The following is an 18,860-nucleotide window of genomic DNA, read 5'->3' on the forward strand; positions in this document are numbered from 1 at the left end:
TGTTGGGTAAAAACTAAATTTAACGTCAGTTAATTCTTTTGTTCAGTATTTTCAGTGGATATCCTGTACCTCACAAACTTGTATTTCAGTTGTGTTAATTGTGACAAACAAACCTGTAAAAAGACATTTGTATTGAATGCTCCCATGCAAAGCTGTAGAAAAAGCAATCAAATTTTTTAAAGCACTTCTTTTCTTCACAAATACATAACAGGGCTAAGTCTTAACATGTTCATTGTTCTTATTCACTATTTGATTTTGTTTATCATTGCTCTTCCAACAGCAAGGAGCAATATGCCTGTTATCACGATGTTGAATGTCCCTTAAAGTTATCACCTCATCTGATTATCAATAATTTTCATTGCTGTCATCATATTTGAATTGTTCATTAAATGCAGAAGAAATAGTCTGTACACCAACATAATTTGGATTTTTTCCTCATATTTTTCTTTTTGTTGTAGATTGACAACGTTGATCAAGATCCTCAATCACATGGTGCTGTGGCATGGATAGCCGATTCCAAGCAGGACTCCAAGAGGACAATCAGTACAAAGTATGAAACCACCATTTTCTGACCACCTGGTGCTCTCACTTCTACTCTGTGCCTTTGCACTGTGAACCTATTCCAATTCTCCGTTTATAGCGGGCACTTGAAGCTGCTTTCACTCTCTTCTCAAAGGGGAACTTCGCACTTGAGCTTCCCAATACTCAACTGTGTAATTCAAATACAGCTGCCTTCAACATCCTGGTGATTTTTCAGCTACTTTAAAACAAAAACTCTGGAAATTACTTTGGAATCTTATTCCACATGTGAACTTTGAAATATTCTAACCTTCCAGCACTGTGAGCTACTGCACTGTTATTTAATCCACCCAAATGCTACTAAAAGTCGTACGTCATTGTTGCACGCATTAATTTCTGTTGCATTTCTTTCCAGAGCCATCAATTTTCAGCACTAAATTTGGTTGAGTTTCTAACCTGGTGAATCAAATGGACTGATCCTTTTAACTTTTTTTTTAACATTGATTTAAAACAATTTAAAGACACATGCCACGTCCATATTGGTTAATCAAATGAGTTAAGAATGATGAATCAGCTAAATGGGCATAAAATGATAACAATGAATATTTACTTCCATATTCTGATCATTTTTTTTCCAAAGTTTCTACCGTGTAAAGTAAATTTGGCTATAATTTTCTTGAAGTAATAGACTAGCTGGATAACCTCTGGCCTCTATGGCTAGAATTTTCTTTCTTGGATGAGGCACGTCTGAAAAATCAACTTTGCTCGTGTGGTGAGAGAAGCACTCACTGGGCAGAGGTATTGAGCCCTTGAGCTTTTTTATGTGATCCCATTTGATATATCCTGCACTTCCTCTATAGAAGTATGTAACCTTTACATCTGCTAAGTATGTAGTTTCACAAAAAGTCTCTATTGAATTCAGTTTCTTCATTCAAAACGTGAAAAAAAAGGTTTTAGGCTTGAAGTTTGTGTCAGGTTATGAAAATGATTGGGTGATGAAAATATTTTGGAACCAGCTCGTGGAAGTTATCAGAGTACACTGTAGTCTGGAGTTTAAATAATCAATGTTAATTATTGTATTCGCAATTGATATTGTACGTCGTCACCATCGTGTGGAAGTCTTTTTATTGCCTCCATAACTCAATCACTTTGGTGTTCAGCGTTAGTTGATGGAACACATAAACACTTTCAAATCTCACTGGGAAACTTACTAATTGTATTTCTCTGTTCTTCACTTTTTTTACTTCGTTCTCAGAAGGCTTCACTTTTAAAGTGAACCATGTTCTTTCACTGCCTGTGTTTGAGATTAGCAAGAGACTTCTTTTGCTGAGGTTTGAAGATTAAAAAAAATAATCAGCAAATCAATGAATTTGTGTGCAAAAAAAACTTAATATCCAAAATGTTACTTTAAAATCCAAAATCAGGCTATTTAATCCAGCCTGCCAGCTTCCCCAGCTGAATGTTTCCAGGATTTTCAGCTATTGCTTTTTATTTGTGATAAAATTTGTATTTTGCTTTTCATAATCTAATGGTCTCTTGAGTAAATTGAAGCCAAAGTTAGTTTGCATTTCAGGAATTCTGAACAAAGATTTAGTTGAAATCTTTGGGCCAACTCTGGGCACACAGACTTGAAAAGAGGCAAGTTATTTGGCATTATAACGTAGGTTGTTATGTTGTTGACTTTACGCCGGAGTTGCAATTTGCCACAAAATCAACTTTTATGTTCCTATATTAGATTCAGTAATTAGAAAGCTTTATCTTAACTTGGATGTCGAATAAAAATTGCTTCTTGCCCTGTTAATTAGTCAATGCTACTGATGCATTTAGAAAGGACGTTGCTAAGCAAGTTGTAAACATTTGCAGTCAGGAAAAGCTTGTTGAATTCTTGCAAACTTATTTCCATTTCTTGTGCTGTAGGACAACTATGCTTGTTCACATCCTGGAGGGCAGGCTAAGTGGGGTGATTTGCTGCAAATCACTGTCTGCAGCTTTCAATCATTAGGATTGCTTCATTTTGCTTCCACTATAATTCATTATGTCACCCATTAGAATTTATTCTCCTCCTGAGGGCATGTGATCAATCAGTTCACTGTGAAATTCCACATTTGATCCTTTGCATCATCAATTCATAGTACCTGTCGGTGATTTAAATCTAAACCCTCTTAATAATACTTGACTCTCATTCTTTTTTTTCATACCACTTCAACTCAAAGAGTACTGTGATCCGATTTGCTTGCCTGACCGTTGTTCACATTTAAAACAATAAAATACTTGCTTATTGTTGGTAAAATATAGCAATCTATTTTGTCAATCACTAGGAAATTACTTCAGCTCCGTGGCAGGTTCCTTGTAACACGCCAAATTATTTTCCAGAATTCTGAACTTTCAAGCCCACGTGAGTGATCTCTCTGGACATCTCTTTAAATCCTTTGATTTAATTCCTCTGACCCTAGTTTACTCAACAGAAATTGAGTCCTTGGTCCTTGAAGTTTTAATGGTGTCTTCCAGATGTAATGATGAATTTGGATTGCTTCTCACCCACTGTTCCAGCACTGTTCTTCTCTCTCCCATGTGACGTATTTGGAAATGTTCCTTTCGTGTATGATGTAGACTGTTGTTCTTGATTTTGCCATATCAGATAATCCTTGAATCTTCAGTTGAATTTCTAAATTTAATCTTGAATCCTAACTAGCATTTGATATGTTAATCTTGTCCAAGATAGGAACAGGCAATACCTATATATTCCTGAATGCTCAAACCTTCCCCCTTTTACTTTGATGAGCATTGTATAGATTAGAATTTGTCATACACCTGTAATATAGATATTATTTCATTCATTTTGTTTTGTGACCCAGAGCATTAGTTGATTGAACAGATGTTTCAGAATTTGTTAAAGGAATTAGTTTGATCCATTTAATCTGTGTGTTCTGCAATCTCAAGCAGCATAAGAAATGGGAACAGGAGTAGGCCATCTGGCCTTGAAAATGAATTCTCTCGCCTTTTTCCTTGTTGTAGTCAAAAGAAAGCGGGTGTTACTGTGATTTCATCTCTTAATGTTGAACCAGAACAAATAATACCTTGAGTTGGAGAAATTTAAAGATGTAGGATTTAAATATAACACAAATATTTCAATGTCAGTGGGCATGCGCTGTGGTTTTGAGTAAACGATAAATAGTCTATTATTTTTAAAAATACTCATGAAGATCTTGAATTTGTTTGATGCAGCTGGGCCAAGGCACTGTGCATTATTGAGGTTTGAAGCTGCAGAGTGTAGGGACTGTGGAGACGTCAGCTATCCCTTCCCCACCCCCCCCCCCCCCCGAATTCCTCCGACAACTCGTTTTTATGCTCCAAATTCCATCACTGAATCTCCTGTGTTTCCACGAGCTGACTCTCATTTTACTCGCAGTTGGAAACTGATTCCAGTAACCTCTGTGAAATGGATTTGTTATTAAATACACTTTGCTTAATGTACTTCAGTTAACACATCCCAGAGGTAATAGAAAACCTGAAACTGCAGGTGCAGGAATCCAAAACGAAAACAGGAGTGGTGAATAAATTCAGCCAGTCAAGCATCATCTGTGGAAGGAGAAACCAGTTAATATTCCAAGGACCTTAATCAGAACTGATGACAAAAAAGCAAGCTAGTGCAAATGACAGAGGTGGGGAAAGAAAATGTCAGTGCTTGGATGAAAAATGGGCAGCCTTTGTAATCTGAAGGAACGATGCCTCATCCTATGAGAATGTTGCAGCCTACAGGACTGAATATTCAATTCGGACAACTTCTTTCTGTTTCTATCAGGACTGACCATTTGCACATGCCATTGCTTCACCTCCCCCAACCACCTTTTTTTCAAGTTCTGTATTTCTGGACTGTCCAGCAAATCCTGAAGGTCAAATCTAGTAGCCTGTACAAAAGCAATGGATTGCACAGACAATGGAAGTATACTGCCCATTCACTGGCTTCCTATCATTTTACCCAATTTGTTCTCTCCATTGGCCTCCACCAGTTTCTCTGTAACTTGGACTCATCTGCTTTCTCGTTTCCTCAGTTCTGATGAAGAGTCTTCAACCTGAAGTGTTCACCCTTTTCTCTTTTCCACATGTGCTGCTTGATTGGCTGAGTTCTTCCAGCGCTTATGCTTTTGTTCCTCAACCAGTTAATTGGATTAAAACCTAACGGAGCCAATCAGAAATTCAAATTAATTACATTTAAAGAGGTAGGAGCAAAAGAACAAAAAAAGATAACAGTGCAAATTCCTTAAATGAGTGTGACTTCAAGAGAGCATAAACAGGCAGTGTATTTTCGGCTGATTTTATGCATAAATTTAATTGAGATTTTGGCAGGTTAAGAATCTGTGATGATCTTGTTTATCTGTGCATTTTACATTGCACATTTATTGAAAGCCACCGTTCTTTCCCGCAATAGGAAAATTGAGTTGAATATTGGTCATTTATTCACTCTGGACCTATTGGTGGATATATTATGTGTAAAGCTCTTCTGACTTAAGAGACCAAGGATTTGTTTTTCAATTTAGGCTCAGCAAAAAATTAATGTCTTTTTTGTATATTGTAGATATGTGTAGATCCTGACAAAATTAATGAGGCGACTTTTTTTTCCAACAATGATCCATTTCTGATCAGTGGATCTAATTCACAATAAATGCTATTCTGGAAAATATTTTCATGTACGAAGCAAAATTACAGTTTAGCGGCAAAAAAAATCATTTTATTTGTCACATTATTAGGAATAGAATGTTTAAATCAATTGCAGTAAAATGTTTACTGTAAGCATGCCAATAAATATTACTGTTAATTTCATAACTGTTGATAGCAAAGGAAGGCTGTAGACACACTGACAAGATTATTTGCCAAGAAATTCAAAGGGTGACACTTTTTTCAAAACCTTGTGGAAGAAATTCAACTTCAACTTTGGAGCACAGCACAATTAAGATAGTTTCTGGGTGGCACGGTTCACGGAGCAGTTAGCACAATACTGCTGCAGATCCAGCGACCAGGGTTCAAATTAGGCGCTATCTGGAAGGAGTTTGTATGTTCTCCCCAAGTCTGCATGGGTTTCCTCCCACCCTTCAAGACATATTGTGTTGTAGGTCAATTGTGTGTACCAGTCCAAAAAAATCAACTAACTACTTCAAGTCATAGATTTCCTTCGCAGACGTAGCTGAATTCTGCGTAAAAATGAATGGAATAAAGTTAATTGCCCGACTACACTCCCTTAGAATTCTTTGGGAAGAAATTGGGCGTTTCGATCGGGCGTTCACATCCCGTGTTGTCTGTAAGGAGTTTGTACATTAACTCTGTATCTGCAGGGGTTTTCTCCAGGTGTTCTTGTTTCCTCCTACCTTTCAAAGCGCACTGGATGTTGTAAGTCATTTGTAAATTGGGTGGCACAAGCTTGTGGACCAAAAAGGCCTGTATATCGAAATTTTAAAAAAATATAATTTCCGTACCTTGCATTGTTACAAAATGTGTTTATTATTGGGTGCTCTCCCTTTTGCAATAATAATGTTGTTTGCTAGGGTCTCTTCGGGTAGTTTCCCTGTTAAGATGTTTTCTTAACTGTTCTCCAAGTTGTCAACCTGCTGTTTAATTGGATTGAAGGCCCAAGTCATCTAATATAGCTTCTGCACCATCCCCACTTTCCCATTTGGCCATTATAGACTTCTAAGCTTTATCACTGTTACTCATCAGGGCAACTTCACAAACAGCAACAATTTTTGGCCATCAACTCACTGAACCTCAACAGTTGTGGTAGGTCTCACAACTCACCAGGGCTGAATGCTATCGCTCTGTTTACCATTTGTTGTCACCTACAACTACACAATTCACGGCCCTCCCTGTTTTCTCCATCCAGCTGCAGCCCCAGACTTAGCTTTGTTCTTGGACAACAAGCAAAACAAATGCCTTGCCCTCGAGAAGCATTGGCCCCATGACCAGAGTGATCTTTTCCAGACCCTAATACATTAAACTTTTTTTTAAAAATAGCTTTGACTAATCTATCACTCTGCGGTGATGACAAGATTGGTCAAAATAGTGTGTTGTGGGATGGAATCAAAGCCATTTGTGTCATGGACAAAGTTTCAATAATGAGTTATTTTCAGAGTTCATTCCATGGAGCACTGCTGTCTCTATCCATGTTCTGGACTCCTTTCTTGGCTCACAGCTGGGTCATCCCTTTGCAGATGGTCTTGACTGGATGAAAGAATCAACGTGTTGTCTGCTCATTGCTTTATGCCTTGTGCCATGTTCTTTGGTCAGAAATTTTGAATTGAACATCAGGAGGTTGATGGACAAATTTAAGATTAAATTCATGGTGTAGTTTTGGAACTTGTAGAGCAATTGTATCCAGATAGTTATTACTGAGAAAACTAATGTTGGAGTTGAACAATTTTTTTTAAATGGAATCGTGGAGAGATATTGCACGGAACTGACCATCAAGCGCCCATTTATCCTAATCCTATCCCAATCCACTTTATTCTCATTACATTTCCATCAACTCCCTTCCAGCCTCTCCCCCCACCAAAGATACTGCTACTCTACAAACTAGGAACAATTTGAAGTGGCCAATTAACTTGCACACTTTCAGGATTGGGAGCACTTGAGCTGGCGTGTCCCAGAGGAAACTCAGTAGTCACAGGGGGAGTTTGTCAATGCCGTGCAAATGGTACTGGAGGTCAGGACTAGACTAGGTTAGCGATACTGTGACTTGCAAATAGACAACTGCCTTGTTGTGCGACCCATCATTTTAAAGGTTTCTCTCATTGGACGTGGTCACTATATTTCAGCTACATCATCGGGTCATTATTTTGCCTCAGATTTTTAAATTTTATTTGCAGCACAACAGAAACTGATTCTGTCCATTTAAATCCATGCTCCCCAATTACACTGAAATTAACCTCCAACCCTGTGCATTTTGGAGGGTCAGAGGAAGGCAGAGCACCCAGGGAAATACTCACAAACGTGGGGAGAACGTACAAACGCCTTACAGGCAGTGTTGGATTAGAACCTGGGTCACTGGCACTGTAACAGCACTGTGTTAACTACGGGGAGAATAAAACAATCGTGGCTATTCCTTTCTGAAAAAAGTCTTTTCTCCTTTCTCTCTCTCTCTCTCTCTTTGGCTTGGCTTCGCGGACGAAGATTTATGGAGGGGGTAAATGTCCACGTCAGCTGCAGGCTCGTTTGTGGCTGACAAGTCCGATGCGGGACAGGCAGACACGGTTGCAGCGGAAAATTGGTTGGTTGGGGTTGGGTGTTGGGTTTTTCCTCCTTTGCCTTTTGTCAGTGAGGTGGGCTCTGCGGTCTTCTTCAAAGGAGGTTGCTGCCCGCCAAACTGAGGCGCCAAGATGCACGGTTTGACGCGATATCAGCCCACTGGCGGTGGTCAATGTGGCAGGCACCAAGAGATTTCTTTAGGCAGTCCTTGTACCTCTTCTTTGGTGCACCTCTGTCACGGTGGCCAGTGGAGAGCTCGCCATATAACACGATCTTGGGAAGGCGATGGTCCTCCATTCTGGAGACATGACCCACCCAGCGCAGCTAGATCTTCAGCAGTGTGGACTCGATGCTGTCGACCTCTCACAGAAGAATATATTTACAGAGTAGATGTAACTTATCATGTTTTGCATTTTTAAAGTGTGCGAATTGATCCCTTCAAAGTTTTCTGCATGTACAGGTGGCCATCGGAGTTATCAAAAATCCAGTGCATAGTTTGTTTATAATTTATATAGATTTGTGTACTGCTCTCAGTGTACAAGAAGCTGATTCTATACAAACCATTGAGGTTTAGATTGAATTCTGCCTCAAATACCTGGTTTACAGCCTCTGATACTGTAAAATAGCACAAAGGCTTTGAATTAATGCAGTTTTTTTTTTCCTTTTTAGTTTAATCGTATATGAACTTTCAGACTGCATTCCTTTTATTATTTCTGGTCAAGAGGAACGTTCGTTTTTACGTTCGGATGGCAATTGCTAATGGTTGTGACAAATTTATTGTAAAATACAAAATTAAGTTAAAATTCATACTCTTTTGGAGGGGGTGGTGGTGGGCGTATGGCACAGTTAAAATCAGGAATTGCTGGTCCCTGTGACTTTGCAAGTAAATATTCATTACTTGTGTTTTGCTCTGAATTTTGTTGTATCGTCTGCTCTTTGCAACTGAAAAGGTGAACAAGTAAACTCGTCCCAGGACTCCCTGGCTCAGACCATAATGTGCAAAATAAATGAGCTCTTTTGATCTGGCTTCCAGTTTTCTCTCACATTCCATCATTCCTTTCCAGGGCGGTCCCTGTAGATTACCTCACTCCTGCCATTGAGGTAGAGTGATTAGTCATGGTAGTATGCCCATCTCATTCTGCGCTTGATGGTTCTTCAAGAGATGACTGCACCCATCAATGGACTAACTTGACTAAAATGTTTTTCTGGCAGAAGGCAATGCAAGAAGATGGAAAGTTTCCCCATTTTAGAAAGAGTGGAAATGAGTCTTCCCAAGTGTTGGCACAGAGCAGTTGCAAAAATGAGTATCTTCTAATTGCGGACAGAGTGGCAGTTAATTCGATCATGATCTTTGACTGCAACGTTTCCATTTGAGTGCTCACTGTAAAATTCAAACCGTCCATTCACAGTAGCCCTCCTCTTCTTGCTAATCTTGGATGTTGATTTAAGCCCCTCTACCAACTGCCCCCGCCCCCCCCCCCCCATAGGCTTGAATTTTCATTTAAAAACTGGAAGTTGCAAACTGTTACTACGTTTGCGAATTTAGCATTAAAATCCATGTAAAGGAAGAAAGATCCATCAAATACAAAAGAAGCCAGAGCTGGTGCATTTGGATGGGGTGACTTTCCTAACCTTAGCCATGATTTCTGACGAGAACCTCTTTGACACTGTTAGAGAATTTCCTTGCTTCAAAACTTGATCTTGGAAAAGAAATATTTTCTTTTCTATCCTGGACTCTTAATCCTTTTTAGTGCATGATTTAAATTACATTTAGAGTTGTTGGTTCAATATTTTGTGGTTTTTATTCTTCAGTCTAATTTGCTGAAAAACCTTTTCTGCTCACAATCTCGACAGTTTCTCTGGAGAGAATTCTGCACCAGATCAAATATCTGGTGACAGCAAAACAAAATTTCTGTGACCAGGTGATAAAATAGTGAACAGTGAGCCCTGTTTCCTTGGCTGTTGCATTTTTGCCTGGCTCTTTATTTGTAAAAAGTACAACTAAGATTTTTTAAAAACTTGTCACAGACTATCCAACAGTTCATGACAAATATAACAGTATATCTTTAGTGCTTTCCAGTATGAATTGAACTGCTTGATACAGTTTCCCTTTGATAATGGAATGCATTTTCTTGGACTAATCCATTTTGAAGGCTGTTAGATATTAAACCTGCTTGCAACTAATGTATTTAAAATTAAATTCAGTCCATTTGGCTGTTGGGATTAGTTAAATCAGATTTATTCCAATGCATCCTTTTTGAAAGCCTAAAAATATTGCTGAGTAGCTTTTTTTAATCAATTCCATTTATACTTTTGATTTTTCTTTGTTTTGAAATGCTCAAAATATTCAGGATATGTTTATGCTTTTTTTTGTAGCCACCTTTTGTGTAAATCATCGTATTGTGTGGAATATCCATGTTTAGTCACTGTTTAAGTTTAACGTCACCTCCATTTTTTTTTTCTTTTTTTTAAATTCCATGTAGCTGAAACCGAGGGGTGAGTGTATGTTTACTGGAAATGTGGCAGTGGGTGAAAGATCAACATGAGGGAATCATAAAACCATCTGAGAAGCAGCAGCGCACACCCAGAGGCTTGTGGAACTGAAGTTGACCAGTGCGACCATGGCTTCTGCATTCTCTTTTGTAGCACAATATAGGAAAAGCAATTTTAGAACTTCCCTAACAAGTGCTTCAATGCCATCAACAGATTTATCCATTTAAGCAAAGAAGATTTATTGCAAAGAACACCAATTTGCCCTTTTGTGAGAAAGATCAAATGGAGCAATCATCTTCAATATGTTTTATGCTGGTTTATTTTCTCCATCGCTAAGCAGCGCCCAAGTACACAAACTGAGGAACAGGATTTTATTTTTATGTTGAATACATTGCCATTAAATCATAATTTTAATTGTCGATTATTTCCTTCAACCCTTCGCCACTGCACAAAACAAATCTGATTAAGATCAGTGGATTCCACAGTTCTAACCCAAAGCAATTGTACCATAATTAAAGAGCAAATACAGCATTACCTTTCTTCTGAAGTTGTATTCTGGAAGAAAAAATGCATCTTCTTACTGGAAGACATCTCAAATATTTTGCTTTGTTCAAGTCAGACCTGACCTGCTGGCATCATTAACCTCACTTACAGATGGAAAAAGTTGTTTGATCAAAATCCAAAGTGTCTGAAGCTGCAGTAGACTTTGCTTCACGAGCATTTTTGTATTTTAAACCATGAACCTGCTCTTGAATCAAGCAGAAAGGCACCAGGAAATATTGTCATGCTTTAACTATACCAGAAAAAATATTAAGCAATATTCTCCCCAGGGAAAAATTGTGTCCTTATCAGCCTGTACAAAATAAATTTACATATCTTAAGAAATCCCATTTTCAGCTGTTTCGTGGATCTCAAAATGTTTTCAAAATGTTCCCGTCATGAATTACGATGAAAATGTTAGGATTGCAATTTTTTTTGTGGTGGATGAAAAGCGGTTATTTTTTTTTTAACATGACAGGAACAAGGAAGGTGAAATATTTTAAAACGAGATTGCAGGAAGTTAATATTAGCAGTTTTTTGTTCGGTTTATGCTATAGCACAAGAGGATGAAATTCCAGATAATTGTCTCTTTTTGTGTTTCAGAAGCTAATGTACTTATTGAATCACTGTGTAGTAAAATAAACATTATTAGACCTTCAAGCTCCCTTCTTGAGTGACTATCACAAATTTGAATTTGGATTGAACTTGAATGAATTATCCATGATTTATCTCCTAATTCTGCCTTTGACGAAAGCATAGATTCAGATTGGGGGATATGGCAACTTCTGCCACCATGATCAAAGTTGCCCCATAATTTTGGAATTGAATTTCCAAAAGAAAATGCAGGCTTCTGCCATTTTGTTACCTGCTTACAGCATTCTGTACAGCACCAAATTTTGGCCATGCCAAGAAGGGATTTCCTGTCTGAGCTGTGCCAATGGTAGGTGAACTTGAGCCATCAGTGGCCCTGGATTGCATTCATCAAATGCAGTGCAATGTGACATCAGCATTATTGGATAAGCATTCCAATAGGGGAACGGCTACTCGTTGATGCCGAGCAGTACAAATGCCATAAAATGGCTTTTAAATCAAGAGTAGGCCAGTGAGGAGTGTTTTTTTTTAAATTGTATTTGTGTACAAATGTCTAAACAGCAGTATTTTTAATCAAACCTACATAAATAACTTGAGGGTATTCGCTCACAGCTCATTGATTAATTATGAACAAATAACCTCTTTTATAGAGATTTTTTATTAGATGTTCTCCATGATGTTTATTGTTTTGATTGAAAATAATAATCTCAGTAAAAGTGCACTAATGGGCAAGGGAAGTAGCTGTTTCACTAGTTTGAGTCTCAATTTGACTTATTTTACTATTGTAAAATTGTTTTAAAATTTATTTGTACTCAATCAAGGGCTGTGAATGCTGTGTAGACACTAAGCAGGGCTTACTAATGTATATCTTGTTCTGAATTTTAGACATTTGTTGGTTAGCATTGGATCTATATGTATTGATGGGTGTTAAGTAATTTTCTAGTTCTGTATTGCAGTACTTGAAATACATATTTCTATGTGTACATAACTGTAGATTCAAGATTGTCACTGGACACATCAAGGTACCAAACACTAGAATTATTGTGCAAAAACTAGACTGACCTCAACAAAACAAGTCTGCAAATTTACACGGGCTTCCAGTCTGTTTTTGTTAGGTTTTTTTTGCCCTTATTTGTACAATTGAAAATTGTTGAATAAACAGATTCTGATTAACTCTTTTGTGCAGATCATTCCAAAGAGCCAAACTTTTTCTAAAAAAAATTTAATTTCTTGCACTGAGTTAGATCAATAACAACATCCACAAACGATCATCATCAATATATACATAGTGACATTTCTTCTTTTTCCTGTCTTTCATCCCTCTCCTCTTACCCACCCCCTTCAAAAATCAAAGAGCCAAACTTAACAACACAAAATTAATGCATTTATTTGCAGGGTCCTATTACCTGAAGTTCAGATTTCTGTTCCTTCACTGCAAAAGCCACGTAAAATCTTGAATCTTAATCACATTGGTTTTCTATAATTTAACGAAAAGAAATATGCCTCCACAAGTTTTATGAAGCCATTCACAGGTCACATCTCAGAAGGAGCTCCTTGATCCTCAATTTTTAAATTTCATGTTCTAAAAACAGTTGTGATTTTTTTCTAACTGGATTTGATATGACTGTGTGTCAAAAGTTCTTAATTTTAACAAGATTGGAGCTAGTATTCCTCTCTGGATTGAAGGCCAGGTTAAATATTGCAAGAGCTTCAATCCAATCCTGAGATGGGTTATGGAAAGGGGAGATGGGGCATGGTGTGCTCCTCCAACTTTCAGGATGTGGTCTGATCTGAACATTCCTGTGAGTATGCAAAAGTCAAGGTTGAAAGGTTTGAATGCAGCCATGGCTCCTCCGTGGAAAGTGTTCTTTGGAACAATTTTTCAACAAAACCAGTCTGGCATAGTCTACATTTCACATCCAATGAGAATGAGGGGCAGCATGGTTGGCGAAGGGATTGGCACAACTCCTTTACAGCACTAGTGATCGGGACCAGGGTTCAGATCCTATGCAGTCTGTAAGGAGTTTGTACGTTCTCCCCGGGTCTGCCTGGGTTTTCCCCGGGAGCTCTGGTTTCCTCCCACTGTTCAAAACAAACTGGGGGTGTAGGTAATTGGGTGTAAATTAGGTGGCATAGACTTGTGAGCCAAAATGGCCTGTTACCGTGCTGTATGTCTAAATTTAAATTTAAAATGTTTCTGCAGAATAATAAATAAAGTCATTACTCCACTCTGCAAGCTATCTCAACAATATTAACATTTCTGAGAAAAAGAACATAAATATTATGAGTGTTACACAAGAACAAACCAAAATCAGTTTGCCTGTTGTAATCTGCAGCTAAATTGAGAATAATGGTTTGTTAATATTATCCTGTAATGTGTTCATTGGAAAAGGAATGCAAATTAATTACATCCATTAACAAAGGGAGAAAAATATGGCTCATTTGCTTGCTTTTGCTTTGCAGCAGTTTTAGTTTGAGATGTGAATGGAACAGTGTAATGAATGTGAGGGATCGCTGCAGAGGACCCCAAAACCCAGCAGCAATAGAAATTCACCAAGACAAATGGTTACTTAAACAAACATTACTTTTAATTTTCTTTAAACATGAAAACAGATCAAACTTTAACATTACTATTAACTTAACTAACCTAACTTAACCCCCTCCCTTCAAATTCTAAGCACACATGTATGTAATGTGTACAAGTTCAGAAAAGTTCTTTGATTCACAGTCCAATCTCACTTCTCATTCCTCCAAGTTCACCAGTTTCAGGCAATTCTTATACTGTGCACAAAATTTAACATTTATTGATTTTCACCAAGCTCCGGTGCTTAAAGGTAACTGGTTACTGCTCAGGAAAGTTCTTGTTGGTTTCAGAGAGAGATTTGTTGCTTGTTGGACACACACACACAAACTGATTTCTTCTGATCAGCCACTTCAGTGTCTTGCCGAAGAAACTTGCCCCATCAGGGTTTTCCAAATGAAAACCTCTGCTTCCAGGTCTCCACAGAGTTGTTTTTGCTTCCTTTATTTCAGGTGAAACCCTTTGGCCAGCCATTTCCTCTTGTATGGACCACAAGGGTTTCAACAAGCTGAACTCAGAACTCACAACCAGCTTTCAAAAAGCTGCCAGCTTGCCATGACTGCAGAAACCAGTTCTCTCTCTCTCTGGTTGCAAAACCACATGACCTTCTTAGAACAGCAAACTCCATTCAGACAGACTGCAGCACTGGATCCAATCTTCTGATCCCATTCATCTGTTGCTTTCCAAAACATTAATCCATTACTCCACAGCATGTCCAATTAACACCTACTTGTGAAGTCTCTATAGGCATTCTTCAAAGTTTTTCCAAAGGCACTTGGAGCCTGGACTGTCTGGCTTGAACAGCGCTCTGGCATTTTAAATGAGATCTGCTTTGTGAAGTGTTTATGTTTGTTTGTGGCCTACAGTACCCCCACAATCTATCTCCTTCAAAAACATATCTTTTTACAATATAAAATATATCTGTCACATTTTGCCATGAATTTCTCTTCCAATTCACTTAAATCAGTGAGTAAAATAGGATTCCAAAATTCAGCTGAACAAAACTATCTTCGTGAAATACTTTTCATTGGGTTATTAAATCTTACTGATCTTGCTTTTGCTCCTGCACTTGAATAATTAATTGAATGAAATATAAAATATCTTAATTTGTTCATTGCAAGACCTGTATTTCAAGCATTCTTGATTTCAATATGAGCTCCTTTATTGTTCATATCATTAAGATGACTCAGGTGGTTCTTTAGTGAATTTGAAGTGTAGCTAAACTTGCTGAAAAGTATCAGAAATTAGACATATTCAACTCCTCCATGGACAAAAATGTCCACTTTTCAATTCATCCATGGACATCTTCCCTCCTTTGCTCAGTTTCAAATTTGTTTCCACCATGTGACTACAACATGTGCAACCATTTAAATTACAGTACTTCTGAAGAAATACCACACAAGTAAATTCTTGTGATTAAACTAGACTTCTTTTAATCGGCCCATCAGACAAAAAAGATGGTATAGTTGGAATCCCACCAACAGGCAATCCCTGCCATAACCACTTCAAGTTACTGTCACTAGAGTCGGAAGATGTGCAGGTTGGCGAGGTTCTGCAACGTTTATGTCCTATGACTGTCCTGCGATCATGATTTGCTGGGCTCCCACAGTTCAACATGATTCATGGCTTCCAATGAAATTGGAAGGATCCATGTCAAAAAGCATTTGTACAATTTGTGAAATTGGCGAGTTCACTCTTACTGGGGTGGTCTGGAATTTTGTGAACAACATGTTGAGATTTGAGAGCTTACTGCTTGGAAATACGCCTATTTTGTGCTTCATCAAACCCATGCTATTCACTTACTTGTTGGAAGAATGTTGATGAGGTTATAGACTTACTGATCGATAGATGAGAAATGAGAGGATCTGCAGGACAGATCCTTGCAATGCATTAAAGTGCAAGAGTGGGACAAGAAACTTGCAGACAAACAGGTTTGCTGGAGTAACTGAGTGTGTCAGGCAGCTTCTGTGGAGGAAACGGATGTTTTGGATTGAGACCCTTCATCAAGATGGTGAAAGGCCTCGACTGGAAATGTTGATTCCCCCTAGGTTCCCCGAAATGATTTTTGCTGTAGATTCCAGCACCTGATTCTTCAAGAGATTGCAGATAATCATCTAGGATTAGAAAGTTGATCCTAACCTAGCATCTTTAGAAAGTTAAAAGGGGATCCAAATGAATGAGTGAATGTTGATATTAGCATTAACACAGCTACTTTAGTGTCATTGGCACTTGGAGTGATTGAAATAATGAATTTGATAAAAGTGAGCAAGCTTTTGAGAATAGAGTACTTTCATGAATTAGAAAACTGAAGCTGGAGGAGAGCCTTGAGATTTCTGCCCTACGTGCTACATTGAGGAGAAGTGGGGGGAGAAAAAGTTCAGAGCTTAATGTTTTCAGGAGAACTTGTAAGGAGGTCGAGGCAATACCTAACATTTAAAAAAAACTGCAAAACAGTAGCAACTGAAATGGAGGATCTGAGGATAGGCCGAGATCTTGAAAGTGATGTGGGAGAGATTTTCTTGGACTAAGCAGAGGAAATGGGAATAAAGAGTGAAAAATGGGTCTTCAAAGATTGCCTCTGTGATCAAGGTGATGAGGATGCAAAGTCAAAGGAACAGCTAGTTTTGCACAGAGGAAGAATATAGGTGAAGAGCTCATGAGAGCATGATAAGCTGAAATAAACATTAAAATAATTGGACAAGATTGAGGAAAGTAGTGAAGGTGCCATTGTGAAAATCCATGGGTGGGTTTTAAAAAGACATAAATGAAGGGTAGAACTAGATTAGATCCTTAGAGAAGGTAGGTGGCAAGAGTATTCTTATGAAACCTGTGGGCTTTCATTTGGTTGACTTCCAGCTGTAATGTTGGAAGACGAGCTATGCAGGTCAAAAATGGTTGTGACTGAGCATCAGTAAGGGTTGAATTGGTTCAACAAAGCTAACCATACAGACATCAGTCCAAACCATCGGGAACCCGAGCTCCAGATCCAAACCTCCGACATGACCAGGAGGTATTCAGTACCTGAGGCCCTTCAGGAGTTCTTCCATGCTCGGCATCTTCTTGCATCCTGGTTCCAATACTGGTCCAATGCCGGTCTCCAGCAGCCCACAGCCTTCGAATTACAACCCAATGAAACAATAGTATTGTCAATATCAGATTATTTGAAGGAAAAATAAATTTTGGTACAAAATAACTTTATTGTTTCTGTTGCACTCCACATCATTAATAATTAAATAATTGTTTATAATTGAGTGTCATGAACCAATATTAAAAAAGAACAGCTATAAAATAGTCTCCTTGGTCTGCTATCATCTGCAGCCTTTTCAAAAAGTATGAGATATAAAACATGCCATCATAATGTTTAATAGCAATATTTAAGTTGGGATTTGTAAGATAACTGTTGCCGATGGTAATCTTGCATGCCTCGTTAATTTTAGTGACTACTGTGTCTTGGTCACAGAATTGTATACACGATCATACATATCAGAAAGGGATCTGCAATGCAGTGATTCTAGCAAAACTGCTGGCCAAATTCAAACTGATCAACATACCAAACCACAAATCAATATGGACCAGCTCCATTGTCTCGCCATATCGATCAATTAAATGTTTCCTTGTGGGAAATTGTACACAGTTATCTTAACTGCTTCTCTCTCAGGCTATTTGGAGAGGGAGACAATTCTTTGAGGTGAGGGGTGTGCAGCTTCCTCATAGCATTACCTCATTATACCATTCGCTGATGGTTAAATTTGATATAATGCTATTTTTTTTGTCATATTTCAAATCCTCCACTGAGAATAGATGAACAGAATATTGCTGAACCTGTTATCAGTCCGCTGCTGGGATCAATGTTTTCCTTCTCCATAAAAGCTTGCACACATTGTAAGATGAGCTTTATGTTAAACTTGGATACACATGATAAATCCTCCAAGTATTTTAACTGCATATTACTGGCAGTCATAACTAGCTTTTGGCAAAATTTTTGCATTTTAGTGGATCTTAATGACTTATGCACAACGCCTGACATTTTTTTGGAATATTTTATTTAAGAATTTTGAAACTACATCCATATTCGATAAACCTACAATAAAAGTGTGTATGTGTGTGTGTATATTTATATGTCTATATATATATATATGTGTGTGTGTGTGTGTGTGTATATGTATGTATATATATATATATGTGTGTGTGTATATGTGTATATATATGTGTGTGTGTGTATATATATATATATATATATAAATATAAAACCTATCCCTCTCTCCCTTTCCTCTCCCCCCACCTATTCACCTCTCTCACAAAATATTACAAAAAAAAGAAAGGAAAAATGAAAGAGTTGGGAGAATGTCAAAAATAAATATGAAAGTCTCAATACTAATATAGAAATGGGGGATACAAACAGGATGGGTTTTCAGAGAGTCCTTCAAATTTTCAAACCAACATATTATAAATATGAGCTCCATATTTTTGAAAAAATAATACTTATTACATAAAGCATTATTTTCTCAAGTAAAATACAAGTACATAATTCAGCATGCCATCTCTCCATCCCTAAATCTGTATCTGATTTCCAAGTGAAGGCTATGCATTCCTAGAAACAGCTGAAGCTCATCGTAAAAATTTAATTTGATACATGGTTAACCTTAATTTTGGTCTAACCACTTTAATATTACCCAACAAAAATAACATCGGATCCTATGGGAGTTTAACCCTTAATATGTTCTCTAAAAACATAACTAGCTCAATGGGAATTGATATTGCACCTCACCACTGTATCCCAGGGTTCTTCACAGAACCAAAGAATAATTGGATGGCAAAGGGGGAAAGACTTGTTGGAGCTGGGGAAGCACAAGTTCAGAGAGGGGAAGGCAATGATAAAATGGAGAAAGTTATCAATGTA

The 18,860-nt window shown here is 37.8% G+C and overlaps 1 protein-coding gene across 25 annotated transcripts in view; it reads left to right on the plus strand.

The window, feature by feature from the left end:
* The window catches only part of LOC138764999 (ankyrin repeat and SAM domain-containing protein 1A-like), a 335,613-nt gene that overhangs the window by 274,187 nt on the left and 42,566 nt on the right, over positions 1–18,860 (plus strand). For 20 of the 25 annotated variants that reach the window (XR_011358405.1, XR_011358406.1, XM_069941579.1 and 17 more), the window contains one exon: positions 459–550. Coding sequence is in view for 21 of the 25 variants with exons in the window: in XM_069941579.1 (XP_069797680.1) it covers positions 459–550 (92 nt within the window). In the remaining 4 variants the exon portion in view is untranslated. Of the gene's footprint in view, positions 1–458; positions 909–2,837; positions 8,777–10,238; positions 12,553–18,860 lie in introns of those variants that run through there. The other 5 variants (XM_069941584.1, XM_069941577.1, XM_069941583.1 and 2 more) reach the window with 5 other exon arrangements.

Source organism: Narcine bancroftii, chromosome 5, assembly GCF_036971445.1.
Source record: "Narcine bancroftii isolate sNarBan1 chromosome 5, sNarBan1.hap1, whole genome shotgun sequence".
Taxonomy (NCBI): Eukaryota; Metazoa; Chordata; class Chondrichthyes; order Torpediniformes; family Narcinidae; genus Narcine; species Narcine bancroftii.